Source organism: Solea senegalensis, linkage group LG20, assembly GCF_019176455.1.
Source record: "Solea senegalensis isolate Sse05_10M linkage group LG20, IFAPA_SoseM_1, whole genome shotgun sequence".
NCBI classification, from domain to species: domain Eukaryota; kingdom Metazoa; phylum Chordata; class Actinopteri; order Pleuronectiformes; family Soleidae; genus Solea; species Solea senegalensis.
The window spans coordinates 19,310,157-19,324,558 of NC_058039.1; the positions used below are offsets into that span (position 1 = coordinate 19,310,157).

General features: G+C 39.7%; 1 protein-coding gene across 3 annotated transcripts in view; it reads right to left on the reverse strand.

Annotated features, from left to right (window-relative positions):
- Positions 1–14,402, reverse strand: part of ctdp1 (CTD (carboxy-terminal domain, RNA polymerase II, polypeptide A) phosphatase, subunit 1) — a 52,160-nt gene that overhangs the window by 36,859 nt on the left and 899 nt on the right. For 2 of the 3 annotated variants that reach the window (XM_044053375.1, XM_044053373.1), the window contains exons 2-11: positions 13,091–13,177; positions 12,519–12,612; positions 12,070–12,198; positions 11,776–11,926; positions 10,839–10,929; positions 10,369–10,544; positions 7,245–8,273; positions 4,728–4,869; positions 4,383–4,613; positions 2,937–3,093 (exon numbers count right to left, since the gene is read on the reverse strand). In XM_044053375.1, coding sequence (XP_043909310.1) covers positions 2,937–3,093; positions 4,383–4,613; positions 4,728–4,869; positions 7,245–8,273; positions 10,369–10,544; positions 10,839–10,929; positions 11,776–11,926; positions 12,070–12,198; positions 12,519–12,612; positions 13,091–13,177 — 2,287 coding nt within the window. The remainder of the gene's footprint in view (positions 1–2,936; positions 3,094–4,382; positions 4,614–4,727; positions 4,870–7,244; positions 8,274–10,368; positions 10,545–10,838; positions 10,930–11,775; positions 11,927–12,069; positions 12,199–12,518; positions 12,613–13,090; positions 13,178–14,402) is intronic. The other variant, XM_044053374.1, reaches the window with a different exon arrangement.

Consider the following 14,402-nt stretch of genomic DNA (forward strand, 5'->3'; position numbering starts at 1 on the left):
CGACTGCTATTTCAAGTTAAAATTCAAACACTCAGAGAATGAAAGATTAACACTAAATGGCAATAGAATAAAATGAATGTCTCTGTGTTTATCTGCTCGACAGTAATAATATATATCTTAATATAATTATGTTTCAATAAAGCCTTGTTCACATTACACAATTTCCAGTGCGATAAACCAGTCCTTGATGAGTTGTGACTAATTGCCTCTTACCAGGAACCCCAAGTAAACCAATTATCAGAGAAAATATTTAAAGAAAAACTATGAAATATAAAGGATACAAACGTTTGGGCAATAATGCTGCTTTAAGTATTTTTTAAACCAAAACAATCTAAATCCAGATGATGCTGCTTATCACAAATACTATCCGTGTAAAAAAAAACATGGCCATTCATTATCACTGGGTATTAGTTTGATGGCATTGACGTGAGGGAACAGAATGACTACTTTGCAGTTTAGTTACAGAAAATACTATGAATGAGGAAGGCCTTATTATTAGGCAAAGGTCAAGAGACCATACAGTAGCTTAGCCTTATTTTCACCCGGAAATTATATCAGGCGAAAACCTTGACGGCTTTGAGATATGAATTTAAAATGAAGCAGTTTTGTATTGACAGTATTTTAGGTCACTATTTCTCTTTCCACCGGCTCACCTTGCCTCGAAAACAAACCTAAACCATGCCGTGGCGAGCTGGGACCACAGTTTAAAAGTGATGCAACACTGCACTATCCTGGAACACAACGGTGCAGAAGCAAGAACAGAGAAAAGTAAAAAGCCCATTTCAACAAAATCACCGTACTGCAGTTGAGACTGAGCTGTTGCCTGCAGCTTCAGAATTCAACTAAGTTAATAACTGATAGACTGTTCCTGTATCCTGGTAACGGTTTGTCACTTACAGCATGACCAATCACACTGACGTCCACATCATTAAGTTAAATTCAAAGTCCCATTTCCTTGCAGGATATATAACCTGTATTAGATCTTGTGGTTTAAGGCAACAAATCCATTTAGCTATTTAGCTGAAAAGAACATTACTGGGTCTAATGCTACCCCCAAGTCTGTTAGCAGATTAGGTTTGTGTGGTTTGTTAGGAAGGGTTTTATTTGAAGATATTTATCACATATTCTTAAGATTTTCTGGCGTTTATTTTTATACTGGAAAAAGACCATGCATGCAAAAGACCATGCAAGAACACATTTATTGTGCCTGGAACCAAAGTTGATTAGAGCTGTGGGAATCAACCACAAAAAGTAAAATAGGCTATTAAAAAAAAAGCGATGTCCATAAACTTCTGTGATAAATGCTATCTACAAGAAACATTACACGTTGCAATTCGATCAATTAATAAAATGTTTGATTTGTCTTAAAACGCCTGGGATATTATTAAGTACATGATACAAATTCACATATTTTATTCATACTGTAAGTTTTATAGGAAAAATAATGTAGTGTGAGTGATCACCAGAGCAGATTTCCAATGAGACAGTCCTATTACATGAAAAAGGGACTTAATAATAACCACGATAACCTACAAACGACCTCCCACCAAACGCAGCTCGTCACATGTCAGATCCCATGCTTTTTTCTTTAGAATAATCACCTGCTGAAAGGCTCTTGGCAGATCTCAAGGACCCCTCTACATTAAATGGTATTATCCAAGCAGGAGGTGCAGAGCTCTCAGATACGAGTAATCACTTCACAATTCCAAGAACGGCAAAAATTACGCAGAAAGTAGAGCTGCTCTGATGCATTTAACTAATTAAGATGTGCATTATTGATATTGCCAAATGCATTGTACTGTATTAAAATGCAGTTTCAACAGATAAATCCATCATGTCATTCATACAAGATGAAGTTCATGGTATTGTAATGTTTAATTGTAAATGTCATAAAAATGTTTGATTTACTGTTATTTTAATTTGTGATCATGGTTTGTAAAAAGGTTTTATATGGAATTAGATTGGTGTCAATATTTCTAAGAAGTCAACACTTTTTAAGAAGCAAATAAAATATTGACAAATTCCAGACAGTACCAAAACTTGGTAACCAATCAGCAGGCAGCTTCCCACAAACAAAAAACCACGTCGCAAATAACAAGTGAGGAAGTGCAAAGAACAAATAAGGGAGCACAAAGTACAAGTGAGGGAGCCCAAAGAACAAATCAGGGAGCACAAAGTACAAGTGAGGGCGCAAAACAACAAATCAGGGAGCACAAAGTACAAGTGAGGGAGCACAAATTACAAGTGAGGGAGCGCAAAGTACAAGTGAGGGAGCACAAAGTACAAGTGAGGGAGCACAAACAACAAATCAGGGAGCACAAAGTTCAAGTGAGGGAGTGCAAAGTACAAGTGAGGGAGCACAAAGTACAAGTGAGGGCACAAGTGACAAGTGAGGGAGTAAAGGGAGTGCAAAGCACAACAAGTGAGGGAGCCAGCAAAGGCAAGTGAGGGAGTGCAAGTGAGGGAGCAGTACAAGTGAGGGAGCACAGAGTACAAGTGAGGAGCGGTTCAAGTGAGGGAGCGCAAAGTTCAAGTGAGGGAGCGCAAAGTTCAAGTGAGGGAGCAAAAAGAACAAGTGAGGGAGTGGAAAGAACAAGTGTATTTTCGAACAATAAAATACAATATTTTTGAATGATTAAATCAATATTTTATTTCCTTCTTAAAAAGTGTTGTGTGAAATGGAATTACATTAATTGACATAAATATAATTCCATAATTTTAGGCTGCCTAACTGAGTAGATTAAAACAAGGTTACCCGTTTTTAAACTCTTCACCAAAAAGACGAAAAGTTGTGGAGTGGATCAGACATACATTAAGAAAAAAAATCTTCATCACAACCATATTAGCGCTGCAAAAGATGTCAGATCTCACAGCTCTTTTAAGTTAATGACAATATATTCTGAGTCTTCTACACTAACGTAACAGATGTTTCTTACCTCTTTATCCATGCTCTCTAGATCCTCCTTGCAAAGAGTGTACAGAGGCATCGTCTCTGACATGCTCGGCTGTCGTTTACGATGAGATGGCCCCGGCTGCTCGTCATCTTGGCTAGACGAGTGTGTCGCGCCGTCCTGCGGACTCTTTGACGTTCCCCTGTGGAAAAATATCAGACAAAAAAACAAACTATTAAGGTGAACGGCTTCATTCCAATGAAGTAGGACAAGCTAAATAACGACAAAATACAACATAGAGCACAGAATAATCAAGACAACAGGTTTCTATGATATTTATTTTATTAATAGTAGTTTTATGAGGGGCGCTTTTTGCACTTTGCTTTGTTTTATATCAGTTTTTATCAATTACAGGACATGCATTCATAACACTAAAAATAAAAACTCATGGGAAGCAGAAGGAAATTGCATTCATCTGCAGACACTGGACATAATGAGCACATTTTTCTGAGACAATGAGCTGATGTAGTCTGCAGGGTGAATGAATGAAGGCTGACCTGAAGATCTGAGAACTGCAAAGGCTTTTCTCTCTGTGGCAAAAAAAAACCAAAACCAAACCCTTAGATGCATATCTAATGGGAAGATGATGTTTCTATACTTTGCCTTGTGCTTAATTGAACAGATCTGGCTTGATGATTAAATTCTAGTCCATGCTTCGCCTCTTAAATCTTCTCACGTCCTCTGAAGCGTGAATAAATTGGGCCAATTTCATGCTCGCGATTATGAATCTTCAGTTTATAATTACCAATGTATTAAATGATATACATTTTAAGATAGCAGAGGCCGCGGCCTCTCTGTGGCAGAGTGGACATTTGTCATTAGGATTTGTTACCTGCATCCAAAAAAAAAGATTAATGACTGGATGAGCAGAAAAGATTTTCAGTATAAGTAAACAGCCTGGATTATAATGGGCTTGTATTTAAAAAAGTGCAGCACAAGTTTGGTGGCTCTTCTGGGAGCAACAACAGACAACACTGTGCACTGTGGCTGAGCGGCTTTCTCCACCAACAGCGTAATAAAAATCCATGCAGTAAAAGGCTTATTCGGCGAGTTTTACTGTGCCTCAGCTGATAGCTGAAGATGCCGCATGTCCCTATTGGGGGTAATTCACACCGTACAGTAGCACTACACCAACAGCTGTTTTAGTTTACAGAGAGGAGAGTATAAATGAGGCCCAGTGGACAAAGTCGTACATTTAAAAACTCTTATGTGCAAATGTGCAGTCAAAGTTGTTTCTATTAAAACTGGTCATAATACCCGAGCGTCACAATTTATGCATGGATTCAGAAGTGTGTGAAGAAATAAGTTTTTGATTCAGAAGGAAGTTTTTAGGATGCGTCTGCTGCATTTAAGTGTTTTCAGTTAGTCACTTTAATTCAGGGACGTCTTTACCTACTGCTCAAACTGCACACATTTAATTTCCTGCATTACCTGAGACAAGACTGTTCTCCGTGATCATGCAGCAACAAAGACCCCGGCACCTGGAGGTAGGGTGGCGGCCGAGACACATGTGGGCCCTTGCGGATTAGCTTCCCCGTGACGGGGTCGTAGGTCCGGATCTCTGGTTCCAGAGGTGGCGGTCTGCGGAGGATGGGAGCTTGCTGGAAAACAGGCTTCTGAAGGGAGCCCCTATTTTCAGGGAAACCTGCTGGACTGTTGCTCCTTTCGCACCCAAGAAAAAAAGAAAGAATTACCTTAAAAGACACTTTGGATTTTATTATGAATTATAGACAAGTTGTTTATGGGGGCCTGAGCTTAAAAAACAGCTCTTCACACCTTTGCATCTTGGAGTAATCCTCCTTTAGTGGGTAAAGCTGCTCCTGCACCCTCTCCCAGCGCTCCAGACAGCTCCATAGCCAGTCAGGGGTGACAACGTGAAGGTGCTTGCAGCCCTGTGCCTGGCGAACCTTCTCGGTGCCTTTGGTGATAGGAGAGAATGACCTCACAATCAAAAGCTATTACCAAAATACAGTACACTGATACAATGCTGAATTCTCCTGACCAATTCAGATCAATGTTCAGACTTTTTGTTGTGGAAGGGAAGGGGAAATAATTGCCTGGTCAATATTAGCAGAAAAAGATAATAAGGATTTGTCCTTTGAAGCCACAGCTCTTTCACTTCTCTGCCAACTGAATGGTTTTCTCGGGAACCTAAAAACAGTGTTTTGTTCATGTTAAATGAACATGTTTCTGTGTGAATGACACACATTGACGTTTGACACTAGGACACCAAATTGAATCTTTGAGTGTAGATGCTCATTAACCCCAGGTCATTGTATCCATGCGTGGCAATCAAATGTCTGTTCAGACCTGGACTCCCGTTTGTTTGTGGACATATTCTTAGTTCAGGTGGTGTAAATTATGCAAAAGGGCTGCTCTGTGTTTTTTGCTGATTGCCATGAAAGCGGCAAAATATACGGACAATAAACTGACTCCAGTCTGTTTTTATTATTATTACAATTCAAAATGCTTAATTAAATTATATGGTCTAAGAGTCAACAGCCACGTCAGCAGCTCTGTGAGGCTGTGATTAGATGCAGTGGTGCTTAAGGCTAAATGCTAAATCCTCGCTGTGATGTACAAAGTTTTAAATGATTTGGCATCATGGCAACATGCTAACATTTTTTCAATTAGCATTGTAGCTGAGGGTGATGGGAAAGGCATTATTATGGCAAGTGTTTGGTCATAAAACGCAGCAGCTGGCAGAATGAAATTCTGATATGCCATGATGAAATTACTCGAGTACTTAACTATTTTCATAAACGATTAATCAGTTTGAAGCATTTTTCATGATTAAAACAAGATTTTCTTAAATGGGAATACTGAAGTTTCTGGTTCCTTTGTTCCATATAAACAAATCATTAAAACTGAATCATTTTGGTATGAGGACAAAAACAAGACATTTAAGAACATCATCATTTCCAGGTTTGACAAACACTGATTGCTATTTTTCAACATTTTCTGACATTTTTAGGTTAATCGAGAAAATATTCAACAGATTAATCGATGATGATAATAATCGTTAGTTGTAGCTCTACTCTCAACCTTCGGGTTTGCTTGAATCCAGCTAATACGTTTTAAGATATTTTGGTCATGCACCAAAGTGGCAAACTGAGGGTCACTGTTATTCTCAGAGCAACACAAGTAGTGTGATTAATGTGGCACAAATAATGTTTAAAGTCGGCTAACCAGGCCTAAAGAAGTCTCACATGTGCATGTAAGCTTGACTGAAGCGAGATCTATAGAGCACACGAGCAGAGCCACGAAAAAGGCCCCCTCAGAACTGAGGAACTATCATTTTAACGATAGGAGACACCATTACTGAACATGGTGTCTTATTCTTCTTGATAGATCATGGATTCAATGTGTTCCATGATTGAGGGACTGGCAGTTAAAACTTCAAGTGACCTATTGCCTGTGTGTGAGAGGAACAAACAAAAGACATTTTCTGACGTTCTAGTTCTTTTTTAAGTGACCTATTGTTCATACTGACCTGAATCCATCTTTTTGTGGCTGATAGTGTATGTCCCTTTATGTTCTGTATGTAAATAACAGACTTCATTGATCATCTAAACTGTATAGTGCCATCCATACATTCTGGGATTTGTCTTTGAGCAAGTTCAAGAACTATGGAGGTCTTTAAACATCATACTTTGTCAGACCAGTACAAAACTAAAACTTATTTAGTTTACTATGGTAAATCTAGCTTTTTGTGGTTTGATTAAATGTTCAGATTTAACAACGACTTTTCAGCATAATATATAATTATAATGTTGGTGTTATTATTGCATTCATGGGACATTGTGTGCGTGTCCAACAGCAAAAACCTGAGGTATTTAGTAACAGTTAATGCAATAAGAACATCCACCTACTATTGCTGCTGTTGCTGCTGCTTCAGAATAACACAGTCAGGGATTTAACAGTGTGTGTAATGCTTGCGGCGCCTTAATGTCATAATAACCAGAGCTCATCACACTGACTGCCCTCTGAGAAACACTAATGGTAGTGTATTCAATCTTAATTATCTGTCTGCTAGAGACAAAACTCTGACAAGGGTCTGACACCCAAATCTGCCAGTACGCCAGAAAGCCCAACAATAAAACAAACTTTCACTGACCCATAAATTCTTCCCTCATTAGCAAAGTAAATCTAGCATCATTACAGAGGTTTCCATCAAACTGCCACTAAAAACAAACTTGACCATAACAATTTGAACATAAATGTTTAAAACTGAAGGCAGATCAAATTATCATCATTTTGATACTGATGGAGCTATTAACGTATGCTACATACCAGCTCTTGCAGCAACCAGATGTGTCGTCCGACTGGAATCTTGGGAGGCCAGAACCAAATTCTTGCTGATCTTGGCCCCCAGTGCCTTGGCATGGTAGAACTCACGGGTCCTCTCCATGGGGTAGTTGGTGGGGTACAAACCACTGAACACTATGGTTGTGCCCTCCAGAGCTTTGCCTTTCAGCTCCGGGACAATCTTGCGAATGTCTGGCACTTCAGAGGACTCCTTCCTCAGGTACCCCGCGTAGCGAGCGTAGTACTCAGCATGAATCCTTTCCAGCACTTCCTCTAGGTAGATCAGGTGATCATCCTGATCTGTATCAACTTCCTCTTCTTCCTCCTCCATCTCATCCTCCATACTCTGGTCCAGTAGCTCCTCACCTGTGGTGATGCCAGATTGTTCACTATTCTGGGACTCCGTTTCTGGCTCTATCCTATCTGAGCAGCCATTTTCCAGCTCTGGGTCTGGGGGAAGAACCCCCGAGGGTTCTGCTACATCAGAACTGTTCTCTTTAACGCCCCTCATCTGAGACTCTACTCCATCGATGGGCTCTTGTTCAACACCTTCTTGTCCAGACTTCTTTGCTTGGCAAGATTTGCCTTCACTGTCACTCTCTAATGAAGCAGGCTTTTCTGTAATGGAGTCATTGTCACTGTCACTGGAAAGGTCAAAGTCCAAGTTGTTGGATTCATGGCTCGGTGCCGAAGAGTTCGTACCATCCTGCGCCTCTTGTAACCTGTTGCTACCATCTTCTTTAACATTTGTTCTGTCACCCTCCGGAGCTTCCCTCGAGCCAGCCCCAGGGAGAGCTGCAGTGACCAAGTCTTTGCTCCGTCCCGATTCGTCCTCCACACCCTCACTGGGATGTGTCCTATCGTTTGCTGGAACTACCTGAGAAGACTGAGGTATTGAGGGCTCGTCCTTTTGAGAAATGTTATGGTCCTTCCTTTTCCTGAGACCATTGTTGTGCTCTTCTGCACTAAGTGTCCCAGCTGACTCTGTGCTCTCTGCCGGCCGAGACGAGGGTCCTGCAATAAGACATCGAAAAGGCGTCATACTTGTGTATTTGTTTGTAGGATTAGGTAATGAATTAAGGATTTTGTAAAAAAAAAAAAAGGTTAAGGACAAAAGTCGTTGCACCTTGTTAAGCCCTTACATATTTCTTTCTGGATACAATTAACGAAAGGATATTTTAATAGATTATACAGTTTATTGAAATGTCCGACTTATGTAATGATTCTAACTTTAATTTTTGCATATCTGGAGACTCACTGGATTTCGCAACAACTTAAATCTGGGGGCACAATTCTCCAGTTAGAACCCTCACCAAAAAAACGTAGACTTTATTTTTAATCATTTTGTACTGAGGCTGTATGTCGTATGTGTTGTTGTTAGAGAAAAGAGTGAGTCATTCTGGAAAGCAAATCCATTACATCTTACATATTTTAGAAGCTACTCTGGCTGCCCATTATACTTCCTGGTGTGCGATCTCCCTCTGAGGCAAAATTGATTACACCAAGCTCAAAATTGTAAAGTGTTTACTATATTCACACAGGCAAATCTGAACAAATGAGAATTAAGGATTCAGAGGTAAGACAACAATCTGTCCAGTGCATTTAAAGTGTACCGTTAACTTTGGTTCAGTCAAGTAACAGCATGGCTACGATGGTCTGGAATCTGAAGAGGCAGAGCACACTAGAGCGGAAATAAATAACCCATCGTAGACTGCTGCATATCTAAATGAGTAATGTCTGACAGTCTATTAATAGATAATGTGTGTGATCTATTTTACATCACAACGTGATTCAGGTGGCATTGTTAAAAGGATGATGCAGTGTCACATAAGAACTTTCTGTAGTAAATACTCTAGTCTCTGACATAAATAAAATACTGTAAGATGTACTGAACAATGCACAAATCAATGTTTTTTATAAGAGAGGGATCACTGAAGTCAAAACCCATCTCTGATCTTCTCAAAAGCATGTTTTAGGTTCATTGGTGATATATATTCACACATACATGAAATATACTCTATATACTTTAATTGGTTTGATCATATTTTTAGTCATCAAAATAAGCTCTCTGACTTTTTAAGCTTCTTAGATGTGAATACTCTCAAGTTCCTTTGCTCAATACAACAAAATAAATCCTTAAAACAAAATATTTTTTTTTAATTTTGCCCATGGACACATTGGCATGTAGACTAGCCCAGTAATGTAACCCACAACCTTCCAGTTGAAAGACAACACATTCTCCCACCGAGCTACAGTTGCCACCATGATGTGCAGCATCAAATTAATGAGGAGTCATTTCTGATTTACAGTCTGTACCAATCAAGGCTTGTGTTTCCCCCTTTAGATTTATCAACAATACAAGTGTTACTGGCAGCTGTTGTAACATGGGATTGGTACAACCAGGAGTTGCCAACTAATGAATGTGATAGTGGGTGTAAACGGGGGTGGTACTAGCAGACACACTGGCTGTTTCCTGCTTTGATAATGAAGAGTGCAAAACTGTGCTGAACGGATTTCCATTGTGTCGGGTCGTCACTAAAAAATGTGTCTCATAAGGAAGTACGGAGGTGATCGTGTAACACCGCATGCCTCTCATTTCTCACATATCCACAGATGTGGAGGCTCATAATGGGAATTAGAGCAATGGCTGGACATGGACGCCTGGAATAAATGTTATGACAAAAGGAACACAACAGGAGTTTTATAGCCTCTTATTTCAAACTAAAAATAGAATAGATGTGTGGCAATAAATGTGAATTATATGAGACTAAGCACTGAGGATGACTATTAAGAGTGTTGTTAAAATTAAATGCAATGCATGTCGAGACAGATGTTCAATCATCTGTGTGTATTTAAAAATTGTATTTTTTACCCCAAGCCTAACCCTAATGTCTATATGCAAATAAAATAAATAAATCAATGCACTTTTAGGATTTAATGTAAATATTAATCTGAAACAAAAAGCAGCCTTGTGGAGCAAACCATTTGATCTTGCCACTAATCTTTAGGCTGCAACTAAAGATTATTTTCCTAATCGACTAATCTGTCGATCATTTTCTCGATTAATTGTTAGGTCCAAAACAGTTTTTCAACAAATGTATCAGGTTACCTTTCTTACCTTTCTTGGTCGCCTGAGCTTCCCGGGATCCAGGGGGAGCGTTGATGTCTCCCGTTCCTTGGAAGTAGATGTATTTCTTCACAGTGATGAGGTTCGGTGCAAACTTCCACACGTCTTCTCGGTCATCGATTATGCAGACCATCGAATCCCCACACGGGAAAAGATTCCTGTAAGAGGAAAAAAAACGGAACGATGCAAAAGTGCTGAGCTTTTTTGACAAAATGTCCAGAGTCAGACAGGCCATTATTTCCCTCTGGCTGCAGAGTTCTCTGAGTGACATCGCTTTGTTTTGAGTCAAATGTGCAGTGTGCACTACTTTTTTTTTTTCCCAACATCAATCTTGCAGTTCATCTCAGAGAAAAGTGAAATAATGTCTGTAGAGAGGACGGGTGCACAGTCACCGTGGTCTAAACTGCAAGCAATTGATTTGGGTGTCATCTTCAGCAGAAGCCAATTCTCACCTAAGGTTCCCCGTCTTGGAGAAGGGATCGATGCATTCATCTCTAGAAAGGATCCGATGTGAGAAAAGCTTCTTTTCAGGGTCAAGAAAGCCTACAAAAACAAAAATATATAAATATATATTCACTCCCACGTTTCAGAAATCCAGTCCAGCTACATTTAAATAACTCAATCTCCACGGTCGTAGTTTGTGTCTTACTTGCACATCATACTTTCCATTTAGACTGACCAAACTAGAAAATGTGTTGCTTCTGCGTTGGAACATTTGAGTAAAAAGAGAGCTGCACCATAGCTGAACATGTCAGACCAAACAGAGGATACTATAAATGCGAATGAGAATCTGTCAGCTGCTGGAGCCCTGGTCTGAAACATGCTGATCTTCCTGTATCAAGGCCAATAGTAAAAATCCAATTCAAACTGCATTAAACATTCATCATCATATGGACGGAGTAGTGGAAAAAGGTCTGCCTCTAATATATACACAGTATGATGACATACTGCAGACTGAATAGCAAAAAAAAGACATCAGCATAATTCAGCATTCAATCATAGACAGAAATATTTTTCTTTTAGGGAGGAGAGCAACACTACACAGGCAGGCAGTGAGTCAGTGAGCAGCAGCCACAGCTAGACTGGAAATGGAGAGATAGAAATTTGGCAGGAGAACAGACAGAAATGTTAATGTGAATCACTAAGTGGCTTAATAAGCATTTTAAAGTTTAGCTCCCCTGCTGCCCATGAAGACACAACACGACCAGCAACAGAACAGCTGCTAAACAAAACATGAGCAGAGGTTTCCCTCTTGTGGACACAACTAGGCATTACACAGAAACTGCCAAAATAAATCCAATGTATATTAATTCCTCCTTCGTTGTGATATAATTTAATGTGTGTTAATTGATGTAAACACTGCATAAAATGTTGGGAAATGTCCATTACCAGCTATGGTGTGTGCATAAAGGCGGCTCCCAAATGTGAAGACATGCAACTCATAGAGTTTAGCTATTTTCTCCAGGAACTCTTTGCAGTGTGGACGTAGACGTGTGTGGAGCATGGGCTCTCCTCGTCCCAGCTGGAAGTGGAAAATGCCCTGAAGAGACAACAAAATGTTAACTATGACACATTCATGGGATTCAAAATAGCAAAAGTATTTAACTTAAATGACATGCACTAGACTGACCTCTCTCCCTCTCATAGTATTTACATTATTATATCTTACAGAGGGAATAATACCTTATTGGACATACGCTGGCAGTGCTGTTCAGTGGTGTGGATCAGGGTCTGGTCCAGATCCACCATCAGGACCAGCTTTTTGTCCCGTTGCAGTCTGTGCTGGTCTTCCCGGCCCAGCTGTTCTGCTTGCTGACAGAGTGAATGAGATTAATGTAAACAAAAAAATATACATAAGTTATGATACATAACTGCTTACTTACAGGGTTGAATAAAGGTCTTATAAACTGATCTGAACGAACATTTCCACCACAATAATACAGTCAGTATTCATTTAAAAAAGGAAAAAGTCATGGTTAAGACACATAATGTTCCTATATAAGACATTAAGTGTGTGAACAGTGTGCTGCCAGTGTACACACAGAGATCTGACAATGGAATGACTTCAAGGTATAATGGATCTGGCTCTGCTCCCCCCAGTCTTCCAGGTATCTCCTTCATACATGACTCACCTCTGAGCTGACCATCAGCTCTGGAACACTGTGCACCATGGAGACTGTTGCTGTGGAGATGGGAGCTTGCTGTTTCCCATTCGAGCTCTGCAGCCTGAAAGAGAGTGGAAGAGTGAGAGAGAGAGGAAGAAAGAAAGGGAGATAGAGGGTGATGCAAATTGTGATTTGTGGTCCTTAGAAAGTGCTTTCAGTAGTAGCAGGTGTTTGCTGAACACGACTAACAGTTCTACACCAATTAAGACTCACCTTTTTGAGTATTAATGCATACAACGGCATGAAGTACCATATTTTTAATGTAACCAGGAATCCCCAGCAACTTAACCTACTTAATCATATCTGTACATATTAAATATTTATCAAGCTGTCACATGTGACCACTTGTTTTATGCTCCCATTAGCACTCAGCTGTGATCTCTGGTGCCACCTGATGGCAACAAATAAAACTCTACAACATGTAGAGCCGGTCAGATTAACAGATTATCTTCAAATTTGAATCTGAACTTGACTTCATTTGACTGCATTTTTTGTTTCTGTTTGCACATAAAAAGGAGACTGTGTGTGTATTTCCTTACTCCTTAGTCAGGTCCTGGCCACATTGGGCACACAAACCCTTCATCACTATCGGGTGACTGCATTCTTCGATTCTGACGATGACACCCCTGAAAATGGAAAAGAATCACGAGTGAAAACACTGTCCGTTACGCCAGTAACACAGTACTTCTTCGTTATTTCTAGCGCTTATCACAATTCATTATAATTCATGTTAAGTAAGAAGTTTGATTCATGACATTACATCCTACATGTGCAACAGGTACCAAACAGGTTAGCATTGACAATGATGAGTTAGTGACTAAGTTAAGGGTATACTGACAATTTAAATAAAGCTAATGTCTTGAGGAGAGAGACATTACACTCCTTGCCTGTGTTTTATTCTCTTTTGGTAGCTGTTGACTTTGAGAACCACAATAAAACACTAGACCAAGTATATACTTATGCTGCATTCGAAATGTTTTGTTTACAGTGCTCCTAACAACAAACACATCTGAACACTCCCTGTTATATTCACGACCTCTCGACTCAAAATTTTAATGAAAGGTCTGACTTTTAGGATTGCCTGGAAACAATGTGTGTACACGAGTTCTCCTCACATGTTCCACTGGAACATAAGCTGCTCAATAGTAGCAAAAAGTACTTTGAAGTGAACGTGTCTCTCTCTGGATTTACTTTCAAAGAAAGTTTATCCTTAGTTAGTTAAAGCGTCAGACAAGGAGAGAGCGATAAAGGGCTCTATAAGCTGTAAAGAGGCTCCAAAAATGACTGTGAGAGATAGCCCTTCTCCTAATTATTGTCAGTGACTTCCACCCATCCATCGTCTACTGCTCTATCCTCCCACATGCTGCATCTTGGCCAGGACACCCTAGGTAGGAAAACAGATTTGCAGTCTCAGTGGGATTATCTTGGTAAAATAAAGGTTAAATAAAGTAAACGGGCCGGGTCTTCTTTGCTGCAAAAGCAAGAGTGCTAACTTGACAACTGAATTACAAAATGCCAAATAGAGTGACACAACTCATGCAGGTGTTTGCTTTGTAATTAGACAACTACCTTGTATTAGATATTGTCAATACAAACGTAAGTATATATAAACTATAGGTATAGTGTATTAAGGACAAAAAGACAAATAAACCTGGGCAACTCTACATAAAATATGTCCAGTGCTTTATTTAATTCTGAATAAAATACTAAATACCACCGACACGGTGACAGGCAGGGTTTGGTGTGAGGAAAGAGTAGGTTTAAGGATGAAAGGTAAAGTTAAGGAAGAAGTCCACTACCTGTCAAAATACGCATGTACACACACCGCGCACGTGCACGCGATGGACTCCT